Source organism: Syngnathoides biaculeatus, chromosome 20, assembly GCF_019802595.1.
Source record: "Syngnathoides biaculeatus isolate LvHL_M chromosome 20, ASM1980259v1, whole genome shotgun sequence".
Taxonomy (NCBI): Eukaryota; Metazoa; Chordata; class Actinopteri; order Syngnathiformes; family Syngnathidae; genus Syngnathoides; species Syngnathoides biaculeatus.
Window position 1 is genome coordinate 11,799,952 of NC_084659.1, and position 24,348 is coordinate 11,824,299.

Consider the following 24,348-nt stretch of genomic DNA (forward strand, 5'->3'; position numbering starts at 1 on the left):
GCAGTAACGTTAATCTAGTTAGTTTTATACAATTATGGCGTGATTTTGTCATGTCATTATATCCATATTTTAAAAATGTGTTCCCAAAACTTTCACCTCATTAAATGGTTCCAAGTGGGCTGCCATCTTGGGTTTTCCGACGTTCCAGACGTCATCATAACTCACCAAATTTGTATTTCCGGTAGAAAATGGAACGTCGACGCCTCCTTTTTGGACCCCACCCGTATTCCGCCGCTTCTTTCTGCAGTTTTAACTCGGTCCAAAGTGTACCGAAATAAACCCAAGAATGTACGCGGGCCGGCGCGGTTAAGCTGCCGCGATATCCCGACAAGCTTCGGAGGGAGCGAGAAAAGTTTCGCTTTTGAGAGGCGAAAATGGAGAACGACATCCTGGAGATGGAGTCCCTATCTGACGCAGAGGAACTGGGGGGAGATGCCCGCTTGGAAATGATCGCAGAAGACGTCGGTGAGACTTGACACTTGAGCTGATTTTAAGACTTCTTTTTTTTTTTCTTCTTCTTCTTCTTGAGCATGTGTTTGCGAAGCTTAGTCGGAAAATCGGCCACACAGATATGGCGAGGGAAGTCGATGCCACCACCCACTCCACGAGTCACAACTTAAAGCTGTGCTGAAATCAGTTTGAATTGCAATTTGCAGTTTTCAACTGTGTTGTTGTGACTTACTGAAAACACAAACTGAGGTTTTTTTTTCCCTTGCGGGGGCGTGTCTCCATGCCCAAAATACATTTTAAAAAATTAATAAATGAATTAAAAAGCGGCCCTTACGCGTCCCTCAGGGAAGTCACATGGGCCCTCTGATATTTTCTGGGATGTTGTTGTTCTGCCTAGCAACAGCTCGCTTGTTGTTGCTTCCATTTCTTGAGTGGAACCACACTGCATCTTAGAAATATGGGGGGGGGGGGGGGGGCTGAAGTGCAAGCCATTTTTTAAGTGGAAACTTTTGTTGTGGGTTGGCGTGTTCGTTTTATGGCCATGTCACGATGGATAGGGTTCCGATTACGCCATCTTGTGTGTCATAGAGGTCAGAGAACACAGGTGATAGCTGAAGCGTGAAGTTTTAATTTGTCCGATTGGTGTAAGGATGTCGGTGAAACTTATCCATAGTACATAGATGCGGCGAATCAGTCAATCTGCTCCATCTATTTTCTATAGACTTGTACACTTGGACTGGCACCCAAATCTCTCCCTCACGCGCATCATATTTGCCTAACCGGCATATCAATTTTGGCCGGCGTCATCAATGTGTTCACTCTGTTTTGCGAAATGAAATTTCAGAAATGTCAAAATCCAGAAGCTGTACCTGACGTCGTCCCAAGTGATCCTCCTCGACCCACATGCATTCTTCTAAAATATTCAGCGTGTGTTGTGTCTGATGAGATCGTTTGAAAGTATCATTCGAAGTGGCTCATTTTGCAACAATTTTGACAGGCCCTCCCGCAAAGAGGATATTATCGCCCCCCCCCCCCCCCCATCACTCGGTGCACTTTGCTTAAATGCCTCATCATTTATTCACACCCAGACTTTGCCAGCATTATTAAAACTGAAACCGTGGCGATGCAAAGCACAGTGTTGTTACATTGTTGTGATATCAAATCAAAATGACACAAGTGCGACCTTCGCTGCTGGGACTCAGGCAGGAAATGTTTTTCATAACGCGGAAGGCATGCGTGTGTAAAATAACATTGCAAGAATGTTTTTGTTGCTTCGTTGCTGTACGTGTGATTATTGTGCGTCAGCTGGATGCGCTCGAGAGGAAGTGGTGACGCTGCGTGGCTCTGTAGATAATCTTATTTACTTGAGATTGCAGACGTGACAACAATACAGCAAAAATAAAATGGATTTAATGTTGCTTTCCTCCATGATTTCAATCTATCTTTTTTTTTTTTTTTTTTAAACCTTTGCTATTCTTTGTACAGTCTACCCTGAGGAGTTTCTACCGACATATCACAGTATAAGAGAAGGTTCGACGGTAACTAAAGTGCAACTGGTGAGTCCGGCATATTTCATACTTTCATAGTGCAGGTACACCTCATTAAATTACTGTTATATATGCTGCAGTATCGCTAAACCCAGTACAGTAACTGCACTGTTGAACGCACCTACACGTTTTATCGTTTGAGTGGCGGCGGAGGACGGGCGTCGCAATGTTTGCACACGCCACGCCACCCGCGTAACCCCCACACTCAAAACCCTCAGCGGCGTCAGCGCGTCGCATGCACGGGCGCAGCCGTCCTGCCCTCTTCCGAATGCGCCGAGACGAGTACGTGTTCCGGCCCGCCGATTTACCCGACGGGCCGCGCTTTTGCCCGCAGACCGAGTTCGACGACAAGCCCGACTCGCTGTTCTTCAACGACGGCGTCCGCCGCATCGACTTCATCCTGGTCTACGAGGATGAGGACAGGAAGGAGTTTGACAAGCGGCACACGTTCGCACGCCGAAAGGTAATTTTGAGGAACTTCACCACGTGGTGCACGGGTTGCGTCTGGTGGCGAAAGAATCAGTGAAAAATAAAAATCACATTTAAAACAGAATGGTTTAGAATTTATTTTCAAGTAAGTGGACATTTTTTCACGTAGCGCACTTCACTTGTATTTAACTTTAAATAGAGGAGGCTACAATTCATTTGCACTTCGTCTTTTACATTTTTTTAATTTTCCCATATTTAAGTGTAGCGTTAATGCTCAAAGTGCAGATTTACTTTCCTGTAATGTTACTCATGGTCCTCCTGTTCTCTTTATTAGTATCCAGTTGATTTAAAAGAAAAATCATTCAAAAAATGTGTGCTTTTCTCCAATTTTAGAATTTAAAACTGAGGTGTCTAAGATACGCCATGATTAAATATAAATATTCAACACAACAAATATATACAAAATATATTATTTTAAGAGTGAATAGATTTCATTTTAATGTCAAATAAGAATAACAAGCAACAAGTTGAGGGTGTACGGCGCCTCCTGCCCGTCAATAGCTGGGATAGGCTCCAGTACTCCCACAACCCTTGTGAGGATAAGCGGCTTGGAAAATGAATGTATCAGACTGACAAAGAGAAATACAGTGATTAAAAAATGAGAAATTATTCCAAACATTTGGTTTGCTAATTCGATATTTTCTGAAATAAATTAATGAATGAAATTAATGTTTTAATGAAGCTTTTCGCTCTATGTGCAGCTTCTTTATTTTTTTAAAGCAGTATACCTGTCGTACATTTTTTTACTTTTCAAGTTGGCTCCATTTTATTGTGTACAGTTCTGTTATTAAACTTTTAAGGACATTAGACGACTTTGGCAATGACACTTGGAATGTTTTTTTGTTGTTGTTGTTGTTGTTTGAGGGCGCTTAAGCCTATTGTATATCACAAATATTAAAAATTGAACATTTTATCTTTTTAGACACAATTCTTATTTAGTTGCTAAACTGGTGAGGTAGGTATACCCTTTGAAGCGTCCCGTGAGTGTATGGTTGAACCCTTAAACGCGTTTCAATAAAATATTATTTGCACAGGGAGTTGTATTTACCTCAGCTTAAATGTGTCTCAACTATTCATACTTATTATTAAATCTTTTTTTTTTTTTTTTCACGCTACCTTCAATCCCTGCCAGGACTTACAATAAATGAACATTATCACAAGCACAGCGTGTGTTCGGTTGCTGTATTTCACAACAGGGTGGTTGCACGGTAGGTATTGTCCAATACTGGTGAGCTCTGTTTATACCTGCAGTGTTGCGAAATGCATCCCCACAAGCTGTTCTCGTGGCAAATTTTGCCATTCTGCATCTACCTCCAGTCACTCGTGAGTTTGTCCAGATCGAAATGGTTTGGACCGGATCAGCCAAAACAAGCACTGATGGTATTCCGTGTATGTGATGGCTTCTCGTGGGAATGACAAGCAGACGCGGGAGGAAAACGTCCCGGGTTTAAGGACGTCCCAGAGTGCACCACTCAAAACGAGTAATTGTGATGTCGATTGTTGTGTTTGTGCATAACGACAAGGTGTCTTCCTGGTCTGCAGAGACGGCGGGAATACTTCGAGGCCAGCCTGATGAAAATGGGGATGGAGTTGGAGGCCACGCGATCTGTGAGTGGATTCTTTTAGCTTGGATTGTTTGGTTTTTTTGTGTGCGATTTTTTTTTTTTTTTTTTTTTTTTTTTTCCCCATCTATCTAAGTTTTAAATCAGAAAGATGGGGCAGATGGTTAAAATGTAGATATTAAATGTGTAAAATTGTTTATTTTCATTGCTAACAAATGCTTGTTTTTCTCACAAATATTTTAGCTTACTTTATTTTCACAAGTAATTCACTGGTAACCAATTAACCTCTTTTTAAAGTAAAATTGACTTTTTCAATGTGAATTTTTGTGTTATTATTTAAAAATAAAATGAACAAATTATATTGTTGGATCAATTAAAATAGATAATTACATTTTAAATGTACCTATTTCTGGCGGCACGGTGGATCTTCTGTTAACACGTTGGCCTCACAGTTCTAAGGTCTCGGGTTCAATCCCAGACCCGCCTGTGTGGAGTTTGCATGTTCTCCCAGTGCCTGCGTCGGTTTCTTCCCATATTCCAAAAACATGCATGCATTAATTGGACACTCTAAATTGCCCCTAGGTGTGATTGCGAGTGCATCTGTTTGTCTCTATGTGCCCTGCGATTGGCTGGCGACCAGTTCAGGGTTTGCCCCGCCTCATGCCTGTTGACAGCTGGGCTAGGCTCCAGCACTCCCCGTGACCCTTGTGAGGATAAGCGGATAATAAAATGGATGGACGGATAGTAAATTAATAAAATTCACCCTGAAATGCAACGCCGGGCCGCTTCGATCCAGGTGGTGGACGACAACCTGATGTTCGTGAAAGTGCACATGCCGTGGGACACGCTGTGCACGTACGCCGAGGTGCTGCACATCAAGCTTCCCATCCAGCCCAACGACCTGTCGTCGCAGCGCTCGCCGTGGTGGCACTGGCTATCGGTGGTCACCAAGCCCTTCTACCCGGACGAGAGCCTCATCACCAAGGAGGCCGAGTTCTTCACCGCCCCCTTCGAGAAAGACCGCCTGGAGTACTTCTACGTCAAGGACAAGGACCTTTTCTTCACGTCGTCCACGCGGAGCAGGATGGTGAGCCTGCGCTTGAAAATGATTATTTCGAACATCACGCTGAAGGACAGCGACGCTCTCTCCCAGGCTTATTACATCTTGAGCCGAGCCCCCTACGAGATACGAGGCAGCGTGAAGAAGTTCGGCATCCGAAAGCTGTTAGACGGCGGCGTCTACAAAGCTGCTTACCCGCTCCACGACGTAAGTGTTGAGCGTCGCACGCGGGTGTTAGCTCGCGGGACATTCCCCCGGAACATCATACCGTTTTGTGTGTTGATTCAGTGCAGGTTCAATGTGAAATCCCAAGAGGTCGGCTGCCCCAACGAGAGGTTCCGCCTCTACAGAGAATGGGCACACCCCAAAAGCTTCTACAAGATGCAGCCTTTAGACCTCATAAGGTGACATTTATTCATATGTGCGCTCAGCCAGGTGTGCGGCAGAAATTCTCTAATGTCGCTAAATTCTTTTATTTACAACATTTCCTTTGGATTCACAAATGTTCTTAATATGGCTCCAAAGAAAGTAAAAACTACTGGTGATAGGAAGCCGTAACATATTAGTGTTGTGTAAAATAAGGTAATAATTGGTTAAACATGAGAATGGTGGTTGTGTTTGTGCTCTTGTTTCGGTTTAGTGTGTCAGAATATTACACTTGTAGTGTTGTACAGTATTTGTTATCGCGCACACAAAAAAAAAAAAAATGTAAATGAAACTTCTTTATGAGGCTGTAACAAATTACTGCATTTTCCGCACTATAAGGCGTACCTAAAAGCCTTTAATTTTCTCAAAAGCCGACAGTGCGCTTTATAATCTGTTTTATAATCCGGTGCACCTTTTATATGGATCGATATTGAGCCTTTAGTGCAGCTCCAGCTAATGGATGCATAACATAACCTCAGCCTCTACTGTAGCATCTATTCTATGCGCCTTATATCTGAAAAAGTTTTAAAATAGGCCATTCATTGAAAGTGCACCTTATAACGCGGTGCGCCTTATAATGCAGAAAATACGGTACCGTAATTCCCGGCCTTCAGAGCGCACCTAGTTATAAGCTTCACCCAGTACATTTGTAAAGGAAATAAGATTTGGTACATAAATACGCGACAGCTGTGTAAAAACCGCAAGTGCCCACATTCAAACACAAGCTATTTACAGAGAAAAACGGTGCATAAAGAGTTTACGCTAATGCTAGCGCTGTGCTAACAGAGCCGGTTTAAAAAAAAAAAAAAAAAACCATACTGGTAAAAAATCACTGCGACACGGCAGTAACACGCTAAAGCAGCGCTAACAGGGCCGGACCCGGTAAAAGTCACTTCCTCGGTACACTCTCACCTTTTCTGCTCGAGTGCCCCCTTGCAGCCGTTAGAAAAAAAAATGCACAAGTTAGCCGCGTCACCGCATGAACTGCAGGGTTGAATGCGTGCGAAAAAAGTCGTGGTTTACAGGCTGGAAATTACGGTATGAACACAAATGGAGGGGGCAACACATCTAAACACACAATATACAGTAATAATAAGAAATACATATGTTCCTTATCCTTTGTGAAATTTGAATACTATTACTGCAACTATCTAAATCAGATGTGAAGGTCTGTGTGTTTATCTCTTATATCTTATAGGCCGGAAATTACGGTAATTGCATTTTCAATCATTTCAACGGGAAACATTGCCTCAGTTTGGGAAGGTTACTGTTCCTGTAACTGTTTAGATTCCACTGTAATAACGATTCTGCTAAACTGAGGACATATACTTGGAAGAAAACTGATATCAAATCATCAATATCTCAGTACACGCTGTATATATTTGTGTGTATACATACTAGCAACTTTTTGTGCCATTTCTGTTTGTCGCTGTGCCATGAGAGTTTCCTATGTACGACACTGCTGTAAAAAAATGTTCACAGGAAGTACTACGGCGAGAAGATTGGAATTTACTTCGCCTGGTTGGGCTTCTACACCATCATGTTGGCTCTGGCGGCTGTTGTGGGTCTCAGTTGTTTCATATACGGATACAAAACGCAAGAAACCAGCACGTGGAGGTACTCGTCACGAGCGCATCGAGAGAGCCTTCATCTGCGCTGTGCGCTAATGGCGGCTGTTCCACGACGACCGCGTCGGCCATCTTTTGTGTTTGCAGCAAAGAGGTGTGCGACCCAGACATCGGAGGCAAAATAGTGATGTGCCCGCAGTGCGACCAGGAGTGCAAATACTGGCGCTTGAACAGCACCTGTGAAGCTTCAAAGGTCAATGGACTGCGCACGTCTTTCTGTTTATGGGTCAAATTGTTCCCCTGCAAAATAATTTTCGATACAAAAAGTACGGTAGCGTTATCGCGTTAAACGTGATTATTTTGTGTTGTAGAAACTCTGCATATTTGACAATTTCGGCACCCTGGTGTTTGCAGTTTTCATGGCAATCTGGGGTAAGTCTCTGGTTTGAATGTTGGTTTTTTTTTTTTTTTTTTGTTTTCACAACATTACTCGGTCATTATTCAAAACTCGGTCTCCTCGCTGCAGTGACGCTGTTCCTGGAATTTTGGAAGCGCTACCAGGCCGAGCTGGAATACCAGTGGGACACAGTGGAGTTCCTGGAGCAGGAGGAGCCGCCCCGGCCGGAATATGAGGCCAAGTGCATATACGAGAGGAAAAACCCAGTCACGGGGGTGATTTTCAGTCTTTGTGTCATCGCAGTTTGGTTGGAATGGTTCAAAGTTACAGTCGTTTTGTTTGTGTGTGGGATTTAGGTGAAGGAAAAAGTGCCCTACACAGCCTGCGGGCGATGCGTTCGGGTGTCGATAGGAATAGGGACAGTTCTGTTCTGGGTAATATAATTCTCCCAAGGTTGTTCCTTCAAGTCAAAGTCATTTGTGCTCAAGTTTGGGTCTTTGTATCACAAGATCCTGCTTATCGTGGCGTCCATCGTGGCCATCACCGTGTACCGCCTGGCCGCCTTCTTCGCCTTCTCGGCCAGGCTGCGAGCGCAGGACCTGAAGGAGCTGGAGCCCCTCAAGGAGTACGTGACGCCGCAGATGGCCACGTCGGTCACGGCCTCGCTCATCAGCTTCGTGGTCATCATGATCCTGAACATGCTCTACGAGCGGGTCGCCATCTGGATCACCAACTTCGGTGCGTCGCTGTGATCGACACGGAAATGCGAACGTTTACGGCGGTCCCTCGCTGCATCGCGTTCTTCTCTCCGCTAACAGAGCTGCCAAGGACCAAGACGGACTACGAGAACAGCTTGACGCTGAAGATGTTCCTCTTCCAGTTTGTCAACTACTACTCGTCCTGTTTCTACATCGCCTTCGCCAAAGGGAAAGCCGTCGGCTATCCTGGACGGCCCGTCTACCTCTTGGGCAAATACCGCAACGAGGAGGTGAGGTTCTCCCGCCTCTCTTTGCATGTCCGTGCTTGGATCCGTGTTCTCACAGTTTTTTTTTTTTTTTTTTTTAATTAGTGTGATCCTGGTGGATGTCTGATTGAACTTACCACCCAGCTGTCAATCATCATGGGCGGTAAAGCCATCTGGAACAACATTCAAGAGGTCCTATTACCGTAAGAAATCAAAAATGCGCGACGAGGCGACGTCACGGTAACAACTCAGCTGACCCGTGACCTCCCCCCGGCCCACGCGGATCTCCCAGGTGGGTGAAAAATGTGATCTTCCGCTACTGCACGCGAGCGTCATCGCAGAAGGTGATTCCTCGCTGGGAGCAGGACTACCAGCTTCAGTCCATGTCCAACTTGGGACTCTTCTATGAGTACCTGGAAATGGGTAAGAAGAAGTTGAAGCCTTCGAAAGGACATTTTAGACAGAGAAATATAAAATAAGGCATTAAATGTTGGGTTGCTCACCTACTAACAAGAACTAATCAGGACACAAGGTATGGAAAAAATGATGCAGGGCAATTCTGTGCAGAATTATGCATTAATACAGTATAATACACTGTGGAGGGCCAATAGCTCAGTGGTTAGAGTATTGGTTTGATAAACCAGGGGTTGTGTGTTCGTATCCCACTGGGGCCTCCTCTCCCCGAGAGGGGTTACACTAAAAAAAAAAAAAAAAAAAAGACTGGATGGCTCATTGGCCACCAAAACTGAAGCTGCCATTAGCCATCTTGATACTCCCAAAACAAGTATGCCGACCTGTGCAGCGATGAATTTTGCGGCCGTGAGAAAACATTCCACAAGTAAGTTAGAAAGATTTACTATGACACTGTTAAAGTTTGTTTGTAAAGATTTTTTTTTTACCTTAATTCACTTGAACGAAGTTTTGTTTACGGTTGTTGTTGTTGTTGTTGACTGTTCACTCTGCTTCACCTTTATAGGCCGATGTTTTTTTTCCGCGAAAAAGCGATGTGAATATTTTCCCAAACTTCATCAGTGGATAAGCAAGAAAAACCATTTTCTGCGAATTTTTTGATGGACTTCATTATACAAAACTCTGCAAATTGAATTTGATTTTCAAATGCGAGGACTTCACAGCGTATTTTGGGAAATACACCGTATCGTAGATGTGAATATCTTGGTTTGTTTTTCCACCCACGCAAGTCATCCAGTTTGGCTTCGTCACCCTCTTCGTGGCCTCCTTCCCCCTGGCTCCGGTCCTGGCGCTGGTCAACAACTTGTTTGAAATCCGCGTGGACGCCTGGAAAATCACCACGCAGTTCCGCCGCATCGTTCCGGAGAAGGCCCAGGACATCGGCGCCTGGCAGCCCATCCTTCAAGGCGTCGCCATCCTGGCCGTCGCCACCAACGTGAGCTCCCGTTCCCAGTTTGACGACCCCGACCGGGTGACATCGCCAATTGCTGCGTCATTCCAAATTGTGCCCAGGCTATGATCATCGCCTTCACCTCCGATATGATCCCACGGCTGGTCTACTACTGGTCTTTCTCCGTGTACCCATATGGAGATCACGATTCTCAAACCATGCAGGGCTATATCGAAAGCTCCCTGTCCATCTTCAACATCAGCGATTTCTCCAACTTCAGCAGGCCTCTGAGCGTGCCGTACAACATCACTACCTGCAGGTACAAAGAGCTTGAAACAGTCCAGTGAACTTCTTGTTTTCCTTTCGGCTTGTCCCGATTAGGGGTCGCCAGGGCGTGTCACCTTTTTCCCTCTAAGCCTATCTCGTGCGTATTCCTCACTAACACCCATAGTCTTCCTATCTTCCCTCATCTTCATTTCTGCTACCTCCAGTTCTGCTTCCTGTTGTCTCTTCAGTGCCACTGTCTCTAATTTGTACAACATGGCCGGCCTCACCACTGTTTTATAGACTTTGCCCTTCATCCTCGCGGAGACTCTTCTGTCACGTGGAACACCAGACACCTTCCGTCAAATGTTCCACCCCGCTCGGACCCGTTTCTTCACTTCCTTACCACACTCTCCATTGCTCTGGATTGTTGACCCCAAGTATTTGAAGTCGTCCATCCTCGCTATCTCTTCTCCCTGGAGCCTCACTCTTCCCCCTCCACCCCCCTTATTCACGCACACATATTCTGTTTTACTTCGGCCAATCTTCATTCCTCGCCTTTCCAGTGAGTGCCTCCATCTTTCTAATTGTTCCTCCGCCTGCTCGCTGCTTTCACTGCTTTCTCACAATATCATCTGCGAACATCGTGGTCCAAGGGGAATCCAGTCTAACCTCATCTGTCAGCCTATCCATTACTATCGCAAAACAAGAAGGGGCTCAGGGCGGATCCCTGATGCACTCCCACCTCTACCTTAAATTCTTCTGACACGCCTACAGCACATCTCAGCGCTGTTCTGCTGTCCTCATACACGCCCTGTACCATTCTAACATATTTCTCCGACACACCGGACTCGCCCATGCAGTACCACAATTCCTCTCTTGGTACTCTGTCATAGGTGAACTGTCTTGAAAAATGTCGGTACAATAAATTATTTCTACTTTATTACTTCTCACCACACAAACAAACTTTTTTTTCAGGTATCGAGATTTCCGCTACCCTCCTGGGCACCCGAAGGAGTACGAGCACAACATCTACTACTGGCACGTGATCGCTGCCAAAATGGCGTTTATAATTGTTGTCGAGGTAGGAACGCGTGCAGCAAGTCTCACACGCGAAGGAAAAAAAAATAAATACCGTCCCTTGAGTTACAAATCGATGTCTGTTGGCAGCACATCGTTTACTTGACCAAGTTCATCCTGTCCTACGTCATCCCCGACGTGCCGTACGCCGTCAAAGAGCAAATGAAGCGGGAGAAGTACCTGACCCAGGTGATCCTGCACGAGACCAACCTCAAGCTGGTCACCAAGCGCCTGAAGCCGGCCCACGACATCGCGCACGTGATCTCGGACGGCAAGCTGGCGAAGGAGGAATTGGAGCTGAATGTGGATTGTTGAAAGTGCTCGCGAATGACTGAAAGTGAACAAAACTGACAATTTCCAAGATGGTATAAGTAAGCGCGTTGGACGCTTAGTCGAAACACTCGTGTGCTGAGAATGCAATGTAAAGTGTAAATTGTGGTTTTAGGTCACGTGATAAGCTCGATACTTGATGTATAACTGATACTGTTATATATACTGCTAATATATACATATTTCAGTATTATCGAAAGCCATACAGACTTTGTTTTTTTTTAGCCTTACAATCACATGCCAATCATCTCACAATCTATACAAACGAGAAAAACATGAGAAAAAAAGAATCATAATGGGAATAATCTGTTTTGGGTGAGATATTCTTATTTTAGCTGCAAAATAGTCTGTGACATCTGTCACAAAATTTAATGTTTACAGAATCTATCAGTATCTTTGCCAAAGTTTTCCTGTTTCTGTCAAAATGATGAATTTTGTATTTGAAAACTCCATTTATTTTCCTGCACTTTTTCCTGTGGACAGGGTTGCACTTATGCGACCACTGCACTGCAAAGTATTTTTGACTGCACGTTTGGAACCTGTGTTAATACAGTTATCTGCAATACCTATGCCGTATTATTGCCATGCTTTATGATGGTACCATAACCACTATAAAGGGCCTCTCTTATTTGTATGTCTTTTCTACAGACTTATTAAATTGTTTCATAAAGAAAATGTGTGGTGCAAGTCATTTTTGTCATGAGGTAATGTATCAAAATAGCTTAATCTTATAATGTGATGTATATGATTGCTTTCTTGGCCATTGTTTTATTTTTATTTTAACTTAACTCAATGGGAATGGCAGCTCTAGTTAACATTTTCTACACTATAAAATGCGTTATTAAAATAAAATACCGGTGCGTTTTCCTCAGTTTACACGTTTGTGATCACGCGAGTGACGTCATCAACATGCGCAGAAACCACGTGGCCTTTCAGGTCATCCGGTTTTTGCGTTTGGATTTCACGAGCTGTCCTTTGTAAATAGAAGTTTATCCACAATTTTACAAGTGTATTTCATACACCATGAGTTCTCAAATTACTTGTATCGCCTGGGTGAAGCGAGGCGTTTCCAAGGAAACTCCGGACAAAGTAAGCAAAGTTGTAGTTGTTAGCTCGCTAACGTGAGCATGTCGGGTGCTAATATGTCAACATGCTAGTCTTGACAGCTATCTATCTGTTTGTTTGTTTGTTTGTTTTGTTTTTTTTATTATGGAAGAGGTTATCAGTCCGTGATTATCTTTATGATTGCAGTTGTTCTGTTACAGGTTGAATTGAGCCAGGAGGAACTGCAACGCATCATCAATGAGGCGAAGGAGGAGCTGCAGTGCGTTTAAGTGCAGTATTTTGAATCAGGATATTCTATTATGTGTTAAGACTGTATTATCGTGTGTTGTTGTTTTTAAATAAGGGAACAAGCAGCCGAGGAAGAGGAAGAGGAGGATGCCGGGATTGTAGCTGACGATGAAATTGGCAATGTTCCCAGACTGCAAAATGAAGAAGAGGATGAACTTGCGGAGTATGACCTGGATAAATATGATGAAGAGGACCTCGGTAAGGAATTTTACATTTTGTGCTGTCCCTGTTAGATACCATACCTGCATAAAGTACCATGATGCTAGTCCTGAATGATGGATATTGATACTACACTTGACTAAAGACAAATTCAAATTATTTGCATTGTTATTTATTCACTATCATGTTCAGATTCTAATTTAGTGCAGCATTATTTTTGGGGTGTCCATTAACCGTATCAAGTATGTTTCCAATGTAGCGACGGCCAACCTCGGGGACAGCCTGGCTGGGCTCACCGTGTTCTGCTCAAACGACGAGGACCCTTACATCACGCTCAAAGATACCGTGAGTTGAACGCTCGGTGCCCGTGGAAGTGTGCCATTTTGAATGTAAAATTATCATCTTTCGGCTCCATTCTCAGGATCAATATGACCGAGACGACTTCCAAATCAAACCCACCGACAACCTCATCCTGTCTGGCAAGGCTGAAAAGGACTGCTGCAACCTGGAAATCTACGGTAAACATCAGATGTGATGCCGGCAAGAACAATTCAGTAAGGTTGAACCAATTCATGGAATAAGTCAATCGGAATGTATTCATTCATCAGCTCTTGATGGCCACAACTCACTCAACGTGCGTACTTAACACTCAGCCAACTGTACTTCCATTCGCTCATGCCCACATCATTGCAGTCAATCCCACCCTCCATTTTTTAATGTCATAAGAAGTCACAAGTACCACATCAGAATGTGAGGATACTGACCCCAGGTGGACAAGAATAGTACCTGCACCTCCCATGCTCAATGTATTGTGTTTAATAATGCAAAATATGATTAAGCGAATAACACTCAATTTAAAAAAAAATAGCACCACATCCCTAATCCCTTCGGTTCCAGTGTACAACGCCGAGGAGGACTCTCTGTACGTGCACCACGACATTCTGCTGCCAGCGTATCCGCTAGGCATCGAGTGGCTCAACTTTGATCCAAACCCTGAGGAAACGCTCTGTAAGCTAAAACCGAAAGTCTCACAATTGGTATTAAGTAGTTAGTGGGGATGTATAATTTTTTTTCTCCCTCTTTCTGTGAGCAGCCAACTATGCCGCCGTGGGAAATATGACGCCGCAGATTGACGTGTGGGATCTGGATGTGGTGGACTGCCTGGAGCCCGCGTTCACGCTGGGAAGCAAAAAGACAGCCAACAAGAAGAAAAAGAGCAAAAAGGTATTTGGTTTAAACCGTATAAACCGTATAAAGCGTATATCGGTGATGATTTTTTTTTTTTTGGATGACGTTTCTCTTTTGATTGATGTTAGGGTGCATCCGCAGAGACTGTGGAAGGACACACTGACGCAGTGTTGGATTTGTCCTGGAATAAGCTGATCAGGTCGGGAAATATATGTACATATACAAGGCCAATTGATTAGCTAGCCCTGATGATTTAATAGGGATTAGCTAATAGGGAATTTTTTGTTTTTACACATTATATGATAAAATTAAGACAACGGCCTTTTTAATCTGGAACAAAATGGCAACATTATTATTTTTTTTTAATTAAAGGTGATATTCAGTGTGTGCTTCATGTCCATCCATCCATTTTCTTTCCCGCTTATCACGAGGGTCGCGGGGAGTGCCGGAGCCTATCCCAGCCGTCAACGGGCAGGAAGCAGGGTACACCCTGAACTGGTCGCCAGCCAAACGCAGGGCACACGGAGACAAACAGACGCACTCACAATCACACCTAGGGGCAATTTAGAGTGTCCGATTAAATGTTGAATGTTTTTGGGATGTGGGAGGAAACCGGAGTCCCGGAAGAAAACCCACGCATGCACGGGGAGAACTTGCAAACTCAGCTGACAGCTGGGATAGGCTCCAGCACTCCCCGCGACCCTTGTGAGGATAAGCGGCTAAGAAAATGGACGGGTACTTCCTGTCTCCTTGGCACGTGTTCAACAGCCTGGAAATGCAAATTTGTTGAGAGGAGAATGTTCCGAAATGCCGTCATTATTTTGATTCTCAGGAATGTCTTAGCCAGCGGTTCCGCGGACGAATCCGTTATCCTGTGGGATCTGTCCCAAGGCAAACCCGCCACCACCCTCCGCAGACACACTGACAAAGTATGATGCAGATTAATGGGTACACTGTATTATTAAATGAATATCACACGTGACTCCTGCTCTTCCTGTTATATTTATTCAAGGTTCAGACGCTGACCTTCCACCCATTTGAGGCACAGACCCTCCTCTCAGGATCATACGACAAGTACGTTACACATTGAAATTTGCCAAAGGGGACATGTTAGCAACCCGCGCCGCGCCATCTTTGCAGGACGGCCCTCCTGTACGACTGCCGCAGCCCGGACAGCCACCGCACGTGGAGATTCAGCGGTCAAGTCGAGCGCCTGGTGTGGAACCACTTTTCGCCTTGCAACTTCCTGGTAGGTGACGTAAGTTATTTCAAGTCAAAATATTAACGACGGTGCGAGTGATCTGTGATTTTATTTCAGGCCAGTACAGAGGATGGGTTTGTGTACTGTCTGGACGCGCGTGCCGATAAACCCATTTTCACACTGAAGGCACACGATGAAGAAGTGTCAGGTGTGCATAAAATTTTTTTTACATTAGTACAGTAATAATGTATTTGTATTCTGTTACTTTGCACTTCTCCAACTTTGTATGTATTTTTAGGTTTGGATCTCAGCAGCCAGATTAAAGGCTGCTTGGTCACGTCGTCGGCAGACAAACACGTCAAGGTCTGGGACATTTTGGGCGACAAACCCAGTCTGGTCCATTCGAGGGACATGAAAATGGTGGGAATTTTGCTGGAACGGTGAAAATGATGCAGAGAAAGAACAAGCGTGACAGCCGATGTTTGTGATGACGCGCGCAGGGTGTGGTGTTTTGTGCGGTCTGTTGTCCCGATCGGCCCTTCACTTACGCTTTTGGAGGACAGAGAGACGGCTTGCGGGTTTGGGATATAAGTGATGTCGCAGCAGGTATGACCAAAAAATCTCCTGAAGTCAGTCTCCCATAAAATAAATGACCTTTCTGTCATAATTGCCTCATTGTTTATAATATTTACCTTTAGTGACTGCGACATTCGGGAGTCGGGAGCGCCTGGTGGTGAATGCAGGATCTGCAACATCCACAGCAGCAGTGATGGACACCTCATAGTGGGACGATGACAGTCCGCATTCACTGCAAATTCTTGTTAGATACTCAAAGACATAATTTCATATATGTATTCATATTATTGGAAGGACCAGTTAGTTAGTGAAGGTTGCAAGTCCTTTGTACAGTTCCATTTATCCCAAACTAATGCAGTTTATATATTATGTATGAGTTAATCAAAATCTTGTACATCCCATTTATAAATACAGTTTCTAATATGCTAACTTCATATTTGATCGTGTTTTCCTTTTTGTTTTTTGGGTGTTTTGTATTGGAATTATGACAAAACTTGTTGCAATGGTGGAGCCAAAGTGCGGGGGGAAAAGCCACGACAACATATTGTAATTGGGTGAATTCAATTGTAATCTGTCTTGATATTAAACGAGAGTAGAATTTTTTTTATCACAAATGTTTTATTTACATTTAATAACTGATTGTAATTCATCCAACTGCTTTTCTTGGTTGTATTACATAGTCACTCAAAAAATTACATCAATGTTTAAAATTATGTATTTTATTTTTATATTATGGCCTTTTAAAAAGGTAAGTCAATTTATCCCCCCCCCCCCAAAAATAGATTGTAATCCGTCTGCAAAGAAAAGTAAAAGCACAAAAAATAGCAGACGCAATGCTATTTCCGGTTCTACATCTTTATTTGATTTTTGTGTGGACTCACCTAGTCTTTGCATTTTTTCGGGCAGTAAGAAACGTTTTCTATGGTGGTTTAAAACTTTAGTGATATTTAACAATAATAAAGACTTGCGTATGCAGTTTATCATTTGATAACCATTAAAGGACGTCGTTTTTGGAGATAAAGTAATGCGGAACCTTTTGTAAAGACTACACAACCCACCCGGAAGCAAATAGTTACGTACATAGGAAAGTCATAGCATGGCGTCGGGCTACATGAGCAAAATAAACAGTCTAATATCGAGATTTTCCAAATGCAGCAGTTTGCGGCTTGCCCAAAGTAATTCACTTTTTTTTTTTATGTGGGATTACATATCCGTCAGTTTGTATGTACGCCGTTGACCTTTAACGATGTCGACTAAAATTAACGGCAGCTAACCTTGACCCGTGCATAAACGTTGATGTGCTGGAAATGTTCAAATTGGTATTTTATGAGTAAATCGGGATCACACCGACCCGCCAGCTCTTTCTTGAAGCCAACAATCTTATAATCTATTTTGCAGCTTGCTTGGGGCCAGTTCGAGATGCGTCCAATGTCCGTGGTCCTTCCATTGATGACTGCAGGTTTGTTTACTATCTAACTAATTACTTTAAGATCCTGTAATTGATTGATTCTCTTTATTAGTGATGTGGAGGTTGGTTTGACTTCAGACGGGAAGACTGTTGTGTGCTACCACCCAACCGTGGAGATTCCTTATGAGCTCACTCAGGTCATAGTACAGTACAGGACATACATAATTGCAATCATGCATTCTTATCTGATCTGCATACCTTCCCTGTGCTTCGTTGCAGCCGATCGAGAGGCCCGACCCGCTCAGCAGTCCTCCCGAGACCCACGAGCAGGTGCTGAAGGCCCACCTCAGCAAGGAGATTTTGAGGGACAAACCGGGTCCCACCATAGAGGAGCTGAGCAAGATGTTTTTCACCACCAAACACCGCTGGTATCCGGTAGGACAGTAAGTCAACACGCGATGCATAATTCATTGAAAATGTCCCATTTTTATTTCCACTCATTGTTGTTTTCCACTGCTTATTTACAGGTACCACATGAGACGCATAAAAAAGAATACCCCAAAGGACAGATAATTGTCTTTATGCATATCTTATGAGTATGTTTTTGTCAAATAAATACATTGTTTTGCTTTGGTTGTAACTTTGTGTTCCTTCATTAGTCATGATCCTCTAGATTTGAAAATGTATTACAATAAGCATTTAGAGCCCATATGGACATTAAAATAAAATGTATTAATTATACAGATTACAAGATCATCATGAATGAGTACTTAACATTTGTAGGAAAACCTTATTTTTCCTTTCAGAATCATTATTTTTACTGATGTAGAGATGCCAAAGTCATGGAAAACTGAAAAGTTGAGCAAATGATACATTTCAGATTAAAAACGATCCAGTCAACAGAATTCACAAAAGAAACGTGTATCTATATGGTAAATATCTCATCTTTCAATGTGAAATGCAATGGCATATTCATTGACCTCAAAAACACAACCACATGCACACACCATCAATTATGACATTATACTTACCGTATTAGAGACAATTAGTATTAGAAGTATAGGGTGAAAAGTTATTTGGATAGGGTGTATCAATTTGTGATGATTTATAATTAACGTACTGCTCAACACCTCTGGCCAGAAGTGTTATTTGGGACACAGAAACTTAAAATGTACTGCGGTATTTACTTTCTAATTGAATTATTTAGTTTGTACTTGTATCTACATGCGTGTGAGTTTCGTTTTTAAAAAAAAAAAAAATCAAAAATTAATCAAAAACGCAAAAAGCAGACGATCCTGACTGGCCGCATTTTTCCCTGTGACGTCACTTAATACAGGAAGCGGGCGTGGTGGGCCCCGCCCCGGCAACTTGCTAGCTGGCTCAGTCCATCCAGCCTGCCCAAAAGAAGGCGACTGCGCGGCTAATAATAACCCCCCCAAAAAGCCAACATAAGATGGCCGGTTTGCCTCGTAGGATTATCAAGGTACACTCCAGCGACACACCGTTGAGCTTCAGTGGTAACATGACCACCTTGAGGGAGGAGGGGGGTGTTATTTGAACGCGAAAGGGTAATTTTTTTTGCTCGCCTTGGGACCCGGAGATTGACGTTAGCGCGGCTAGCTCCGCGGCTAGCAGTCTATTAAGGGTTTTGTTTGCCACTTCCGGTCTCTTTCGCCTCCTCTCTTCTCCACTTCGGATTGTCCACACTTTCTAAATCCGACATTTTAACTTGAGCGCGGCGAACACGTGAATAGGATGACACATTTCGAGTGGCCATTTGAATGGGATTCGCCAGGCTAGCAACTGTGCCTCCGAGGTGGTGGTTTCACATCTTGGACTGCAGAAATCCACAGCAGCAAAAGCGTTTAATTGCTACTTTAAAGATGTTAAAGAGCGAAGCGCCCTCGGGACGGTTGAACAAGAGGGGTTGGTCTTTGCTCCTTGCTGGGCCAGAGCCGACAGGCAGCCTGCTTGCGACGCGGCTTTCAATCAAGTTGAGCAGGATTTAACGGCGATTAGCATAACAAAGCTAACTGCTAACTGACAGACTCCATCTCATAGCGACTTCCTTAACCCATTTCAATTTAAGGCATTTCCCCCTCTCACTCTGTCAGAGGATCAGAAGCACAAGTGTTATAATTTGCGTTGTTTAACTCATTCCAGTTAGGGTCTTCCTCAAAGGCCAATTATTACCGTAATCATATCCAGTATATATGAATGCCGATCTTATATCTCCACCTGTGGTTCTCACACATTTTAAACCAAGTTCCACCTAAAATAGGTCATTTACTATCCCAAGTAATTATATTGAACAACTTTAAACTATTTAAACATGATAGGCCCAACTAATAATCAGAAAAAGGGGGAAAAATGTTGCAGAAGTGATGAGGAAATTTCATTGAAAAGTTTATTACCCTGTTTTAATCTAAGGAGCCTCACTTCCTGACTGGCAAGTCGCCACCCCGGATTGTGCAGAGTTTCTAAATTCGACATTTCAACATCCGCTTGAACTGGAATCTTCCATCTCGCTGCTGTTTTCTGTAAATTTGATGGCCAACGCTAATTGCTGGTGCCTTACCAGGAGCATGGTGTTACAAAAAATACTGCAGATATATGCAAATAAGGGCATTTCTCAACAGATAGTTTGTGTTCTACAAAAAAAGTTCACCAATAAGACACGACACAAATGTTGGTTTGGGAATGAATTTCTGCAAAATCTCATCTCGAGAGGCCGATTCCGGGATTATCAATGAGACGACATGCGCTGATCCCCAAAATGTGTTCCGACTCCTCTTCAGGAGACGCAGCGGCTGATGCTAGAGCCCGTACCGGGCATCACGGCGACGCCCGACGAAGGCAACGCGCGCTACTTTCACGTGTACATCGGGGGACCCAAAGACTCTCCGTTTGAAGGAGGCACTTTTAAACTTGAACTCTTTCTCCCGGAGGAATACCCCATGGCAGCCCCCAAAGTGCGATTCATGACCAAAATCTACCACCCGAACGTCGACCGACTGGGGAGAATATGTTTAGACATTTTGAAAGGTAACCTCATTTGATACTTGCCGCTTTCAGGGTGGACGTGACCTTATCTAATCGTGGTCTCCCCTTCCTCCACCAGAGAAGTGGTCCCCGGCCCTGCAAATCCGCACAGTCTTGCTTTCCATCCAGGCGTTATTAAGTGCTCCTAATCCCGACGACCCCCTGGCAAACGACGTCGCTGAGCAGTGGAAGAAGAGCGAAACCACCGCCATTGAGACAGGTCGAGATTTTTTTTTTTTTTTTTTTTTTTTTACATTGAAGCTCACACTTTGACTCTATGCCTCAAATAGTTAATCGGAGACCTTGGAAAATTTGAATTAATTTTTCCACACACAATGTTATTGTAGACTCGCGCGCTGCTTTGAATAGAAGAAATAAGTTGGCACGATGACAGGGAGCCAGAAGGCAAGAGTGCGTAAAAGACCATATTCACAATTTGCGATCATTTCATACTTGAAAAAGAAGATAAAGTGCAATATGTCTACTGGAAGAACTAGTGTATGACGAAAGCTCGTCTACCATCTGCAGTTAAGTGTCCAGTTAATTAACTTTGACTCCCTCGTAGCTCACATGACCACAATTTAGGCTCACGAAAATTCTAGTGTGCGAATGGCGACCCCAAGTGGACAGCAACAATAAATGCTCACATGCACTTGTTTTGTTTAATGATAATGCAACATAACTTTTTCTCCAAATACTCAAGCATATTCCCCCCCTCTTGCAGCCCGAGCATGGACCAAGCAGTATGCAAACTCCAACAACGAGCGTCACTGTAGCAGCACCGGCGTCTGAATGTGATCCACGACGTGTACTCCCATTACTGTCAGTTCAATTTGACGGGACAAAATCAGATTATAAATCCACATCTATTTGAAAGAAATCTACTGTTGCAGACCTTTGGGGTGACTTTTTTTTTTTTTTTTCCCTTTTTAATATGCGTTTAACGGTTGTGACACCCCTCCCCCCCTCCTCCTTTTCAACCCTTCCCCTGTGTGGCTATTTAAATGCATGGACAGAGAATGACACCCTCCTCACTACAGTCTTAAGATGAATTCCGTGTTCATGTACAGTATCATGGAGGAGCCAGACGCACACTGGTACGAAATCATGCATTAAAGTTGTCCTACTTTTAATACATGCATCATTTGTCAACTCATCTGTCTTTGTACCGTACACTCCCGTTGCTGAAACAGTCGGGGTTCTTCGAAGGCGTGTTTTATGTTTTGTGATTACACAGGAAAAGCGAAAAGAAATTTCGTGCTCTCTGATTCTGCTGCGTTGGTTTGGCAGCTCACTTGAACGGTGTGGGATGATGCTGCAAGTTAAAGGAGCTGTAGTCTCAAAAAAAAAAAAAAAGTGGATTAAAGAAAAGTTCTAGACTCATACGCAGTGTAGTGCATAACTTCCCCTGCTAGGTAGGGCGACAGCATTTGGAGGGCGGGATAAGGATGCGCTGTGGTCGTCGACTGAGAATTGTCAGGTACCAAAAAGTTACAATTGAATTAGTACCTGCTCAGTCACAGTTAATTACTTTTTGTTTTTGTTTTTTTAATTGCAGGAGTAGTCTTTTCTACACGACCGTGGAAACGAGCTGTTGTTGCTGCTCAGGTAATGTTCGCTTCACAGTCACAGATTTTTGTCATATGACAGAAAAAAAATTGAGTATTACTGAGTGCGGCACGGTGGATGAGCTGGTAAAGCGTTGGCCTCACAGTTCTGAGGACCCGGGTTCAATCCCGGCTGTGTGGCGTTTGCGTGTTCTTCCCGTTCCTGCGTAGGTTTTCTCCAACATCCCAAAAACAGGCAACATTAATTGGACAATAAATTGCCCCTATGTGTGATTATCATTGTCTCTATGTGCCCTGCAATTGGCTGACGACCAGTTCAGGGTGTACCCTGCCTCGTGGCCGTTGACAGCTGGGATAGGCCCGGCGCTCCCCGCGACCTTCATGAGGATAAGCGGCACAAGAAAATGGATGGATGGATGAGTAAATGTTGCTTCACTAACCACCACTGGTTGACTACAGTACCTTGTAGTCTTAGACTACCACAAGGTGGGGCTATACGCCAGTTTTATTGGGGACAGGGGACCCGCAAATACGACCATTCTGAGGTAAATAAACATTCACACCCTAAAATGTAATTCCGCTCACTAGTTCTTCAGACGTAATATGCAAAAAATGTTTAAGCCGTGTACTACCACATACATGTGAGCAATGTAAATGTCATATTTAACGCAGTGAAACTACCACAATAAAACAAAACAAACTTTTTGAACATGTCACTACAATTCCAGATACATTTTCTAGCACCATCCTCTTCCCTCGCCTCCATCCATGCATCATACATATATATTTATATATATAATGTATATTTTGCTCCCCTTACATAACAGCTCATTCATAAATCAGCACCGCACCTCAGGGAGGGATGAGCCTCACCGGGAGATTTTTTTGCTGCAGTGTGAGAATACTGATGAGAGGTCAAGTCGTGTCACGAGGAAAACACGTTGAAAAGAGTGCAAACATCAAAGTTCTCCCCAAGCGCTACATTCTGCATATCAATGTGGCATTCAGTCAGCGCTTTTTATGTAATACTGGAAAAATGTGGTGCAAATCGCTCTTCCTGTGCACGCGCAGGGATGGCGTTCAATCTCGCCGGTGTACCTAATGTTGTGGTCAACGCGCTCGAAAAAGGGAGATCGATTGCCGAGCTAATCAGGTGAGGATTTCTCGGCGTAATCCGAGCGAAGCGTCGCGGCTCGGCGAGATTAAAACTGATGAGCGAATGCGACGACGATGCCGCAGTTGTTAGCGTTGATCATTTGTGACTGGAGCGCGGCGAGAGGACGTCCCGGCTCCTCGGGAAACCGGACCTCGCTATTGCGTTCACACTCGGGCTAAAAAGGGACTTCCAAATCGCTTTCCATTGCAGGAGGATAACAATGACGCACTACATTAGCATAAAAACAGGACAATTAATTGTTCGGGTGACGTATACACTTATGCACGTACCCCCTTGTGGCACGTATGAATATGAAGGAGTTTATCAGGTGGCACTTTTTGGGATACAAATGATTTTTTCGTGACAAATACTGCCTAGCAACAGTGTGTGTGGGGGGGAATCATCATGGCTGCTTTACGCTGCTATGCAATTGAATAAATCTTTTCCTTTCGGCTTGTCTTGTTAGGGGTGGCCACAGCATGTCATCTTTTTCCATCTAAGCCTATCTCGTGCTTCTTCCTCTCTAACACCAACTGACCTCATGTCTTCCCTCGCAACATCCGTCAACTTTTTCTTCCGTCTTCCTCTCGCTCTTTTTTTCCTCAGCACCCTTCTACCAATATGCTCACTCTCTCGCCTCTTGACGTGTCCAAACCATCGAAGTCTGCTCTCTCTAACCTTGTCTCCAAAAGATCCAATTTTGGCCGTCCCTCTAATGAGCTCATTTCTAACCCTATCCAAGGGTTAGGATTCACTCCGAGCGAGAACCTCGGCATCTTCATTTCTGCTACCTCCAGTTCTGCTTCCTGTTCTTTCTTCAGTGCCACCGTCTGTAATCCGTACTCCGACTCTTCTGTCAAATAGAACTCCAGACACCTTCCGCCAACCATTCCACCCCGCTTGGACCAGTTTCTTAACTTTCTTACCACACCCTCCATTACTCTGTATTGTTGACCCCAAGTATTTGAACTTGTCCACCCTTGCTTTATCTTATTGCTGGAGCTTCACTCTTCCTCCTCCGCCCCTGACATTCACGCACATATATTCTGCTTTGGTTGTTTTTTCTGATTGTTCCTCCGCCTGCTTTCTGCTTTCCCTGCAGATCACAATATCATCTGCAAACATCATAGTCCAAGGGGATTCGAGTCTAACCGCATCTGTCAGCCTATCCATTACTACCGCAAACAGGAAGGGGCTCAG

At 44.0% G+C, this 24,348-nt stretch overlaps 4 protein-coding genes across 5 annotated transcripts; all 4 read left to right on the forward strand.

The window, feature by feature from the left end:
* Positions 1–159: 159 nt before the first annotated feature.
* Positions 160–12,166, forward strand: ano6 (anoctamin 6). Its single transcript, XM_061806445.1, has 20 exons — positions 160–465; positions 1,936–2,006; positions 2,332–2,460; positions 4,029–4,094; positions 4,845–5,135; positions 5,202–5,315; positions 5,397–5,512; positions 7,017–7,151; positions 7,250–7,355; positions 7,474–7,534; positions 7,629–7,774; positions 7,856–7,933; positions 8,009–8,237; positions 8,318–8,487; positions 8,569–8,666; positions 8,756–8,886; positions 9,663–9,868; positions 9,946–10,142; positions 11,066–11,171; positions 11,258–12,166. The coding sequence occupies exons 1-20, from the start codon at positions 375–377 to the stop codon at positions 11,480–11,482; spliced, it is 2,766 nt and encodes a 921-aa protein (XP_061662429.1). The 5' UTR covers positions 160–374; the 3' UTR covers positions 11,483–12,166.
* A 204-nt stretch (positions 12,167–12,370) lies between these two features.
* On the forward strand, positions 12,371–16,581 carry pwp1 (PWP1 homolog, endonuclein). Its single transcript, XM_061806453.1, has 15 exons — positions 12,371–12,586; positions 12,763–12,821; positions 12,906–13,048; positions 13,269–13,354; positions 13,431–13,527; positions 13,907–14,017; positions 14,103–14,233; positions 14,326–14,396; positions 15,030–15,126; positions 15,210–15,271; positions 15,338–15,446; positions 15,516–15,606; positions 15,697–15,818; positions 15,899–16,004; positions 16,097–16,581. Exons 1-15 carry the CDS (start codon positions 12,521–12,523, stop codon positions 16,180–16,182), a joined length of 1,437 nt encoding a protein of 478 aa, XP_061662437.1. The 5' UTR covers positions 12,371–12,520; the 3' UTR covers positions 16,183–16,581.
* Positions 16,582–16,874: 293 nt separating this feature from the next.
* mrpl42 (mitochondrial ribosomal protein L42) lies at positions 16,875–18,023 on the forward strand. Its single transcript, XM_061806454.1, has 5 exons — positions 16,875–17,149; positions 17,373–17,433; positions 17,495–17,579; positions 17,662–17,825; positions 17,910–18,023. Exons 1-5 carry the CDS (start codon positions 17,071–17,073, stop codon positions 17,953–17,955), a joined length of 435 nt encoding a protein of 144 aa, XP_061662438.1. The 5' UTR covers positions 16,875–17,070; the 3' UTR covers positions 17,956–18,023.
* Positions 18,024–18,710: 687 nt separating this feature from the next.
* ube2nb (ubiquitin-conjugating enzyme E2Nb) lies at positions 18,711–21,565 on the forward strand. Of its 2 annotated transcripts, none has more exons than XM_061807563.1 (4): positions 18,711–18,865; positions 20,181–20,427; positions 20,504–20,644; positions 21,149–21,565. In XM_061807563.1, the coding sequence occupies exons 1-4, from the start codon at positions 18,836–18,838 to the stop codon at positions 21,214–21,216; spliced, it is 486 nt and encodes a 161-aa protein (XP_061663547.1). In that variant the 5' UTR covers positions 18,711–18,835; the 3' UTR covers positions 21,217–21,565. The 2 variants fall into 2 exon arrangements, with proteins under 2 accessions (XP_061663547.1, XP_061663548.1); XM_061807564.1 differs by having other exon boundaries at positions 18,820–18,950.
* Positions 21,566–24,348: the final 2,783 nt, after the last annotated feature.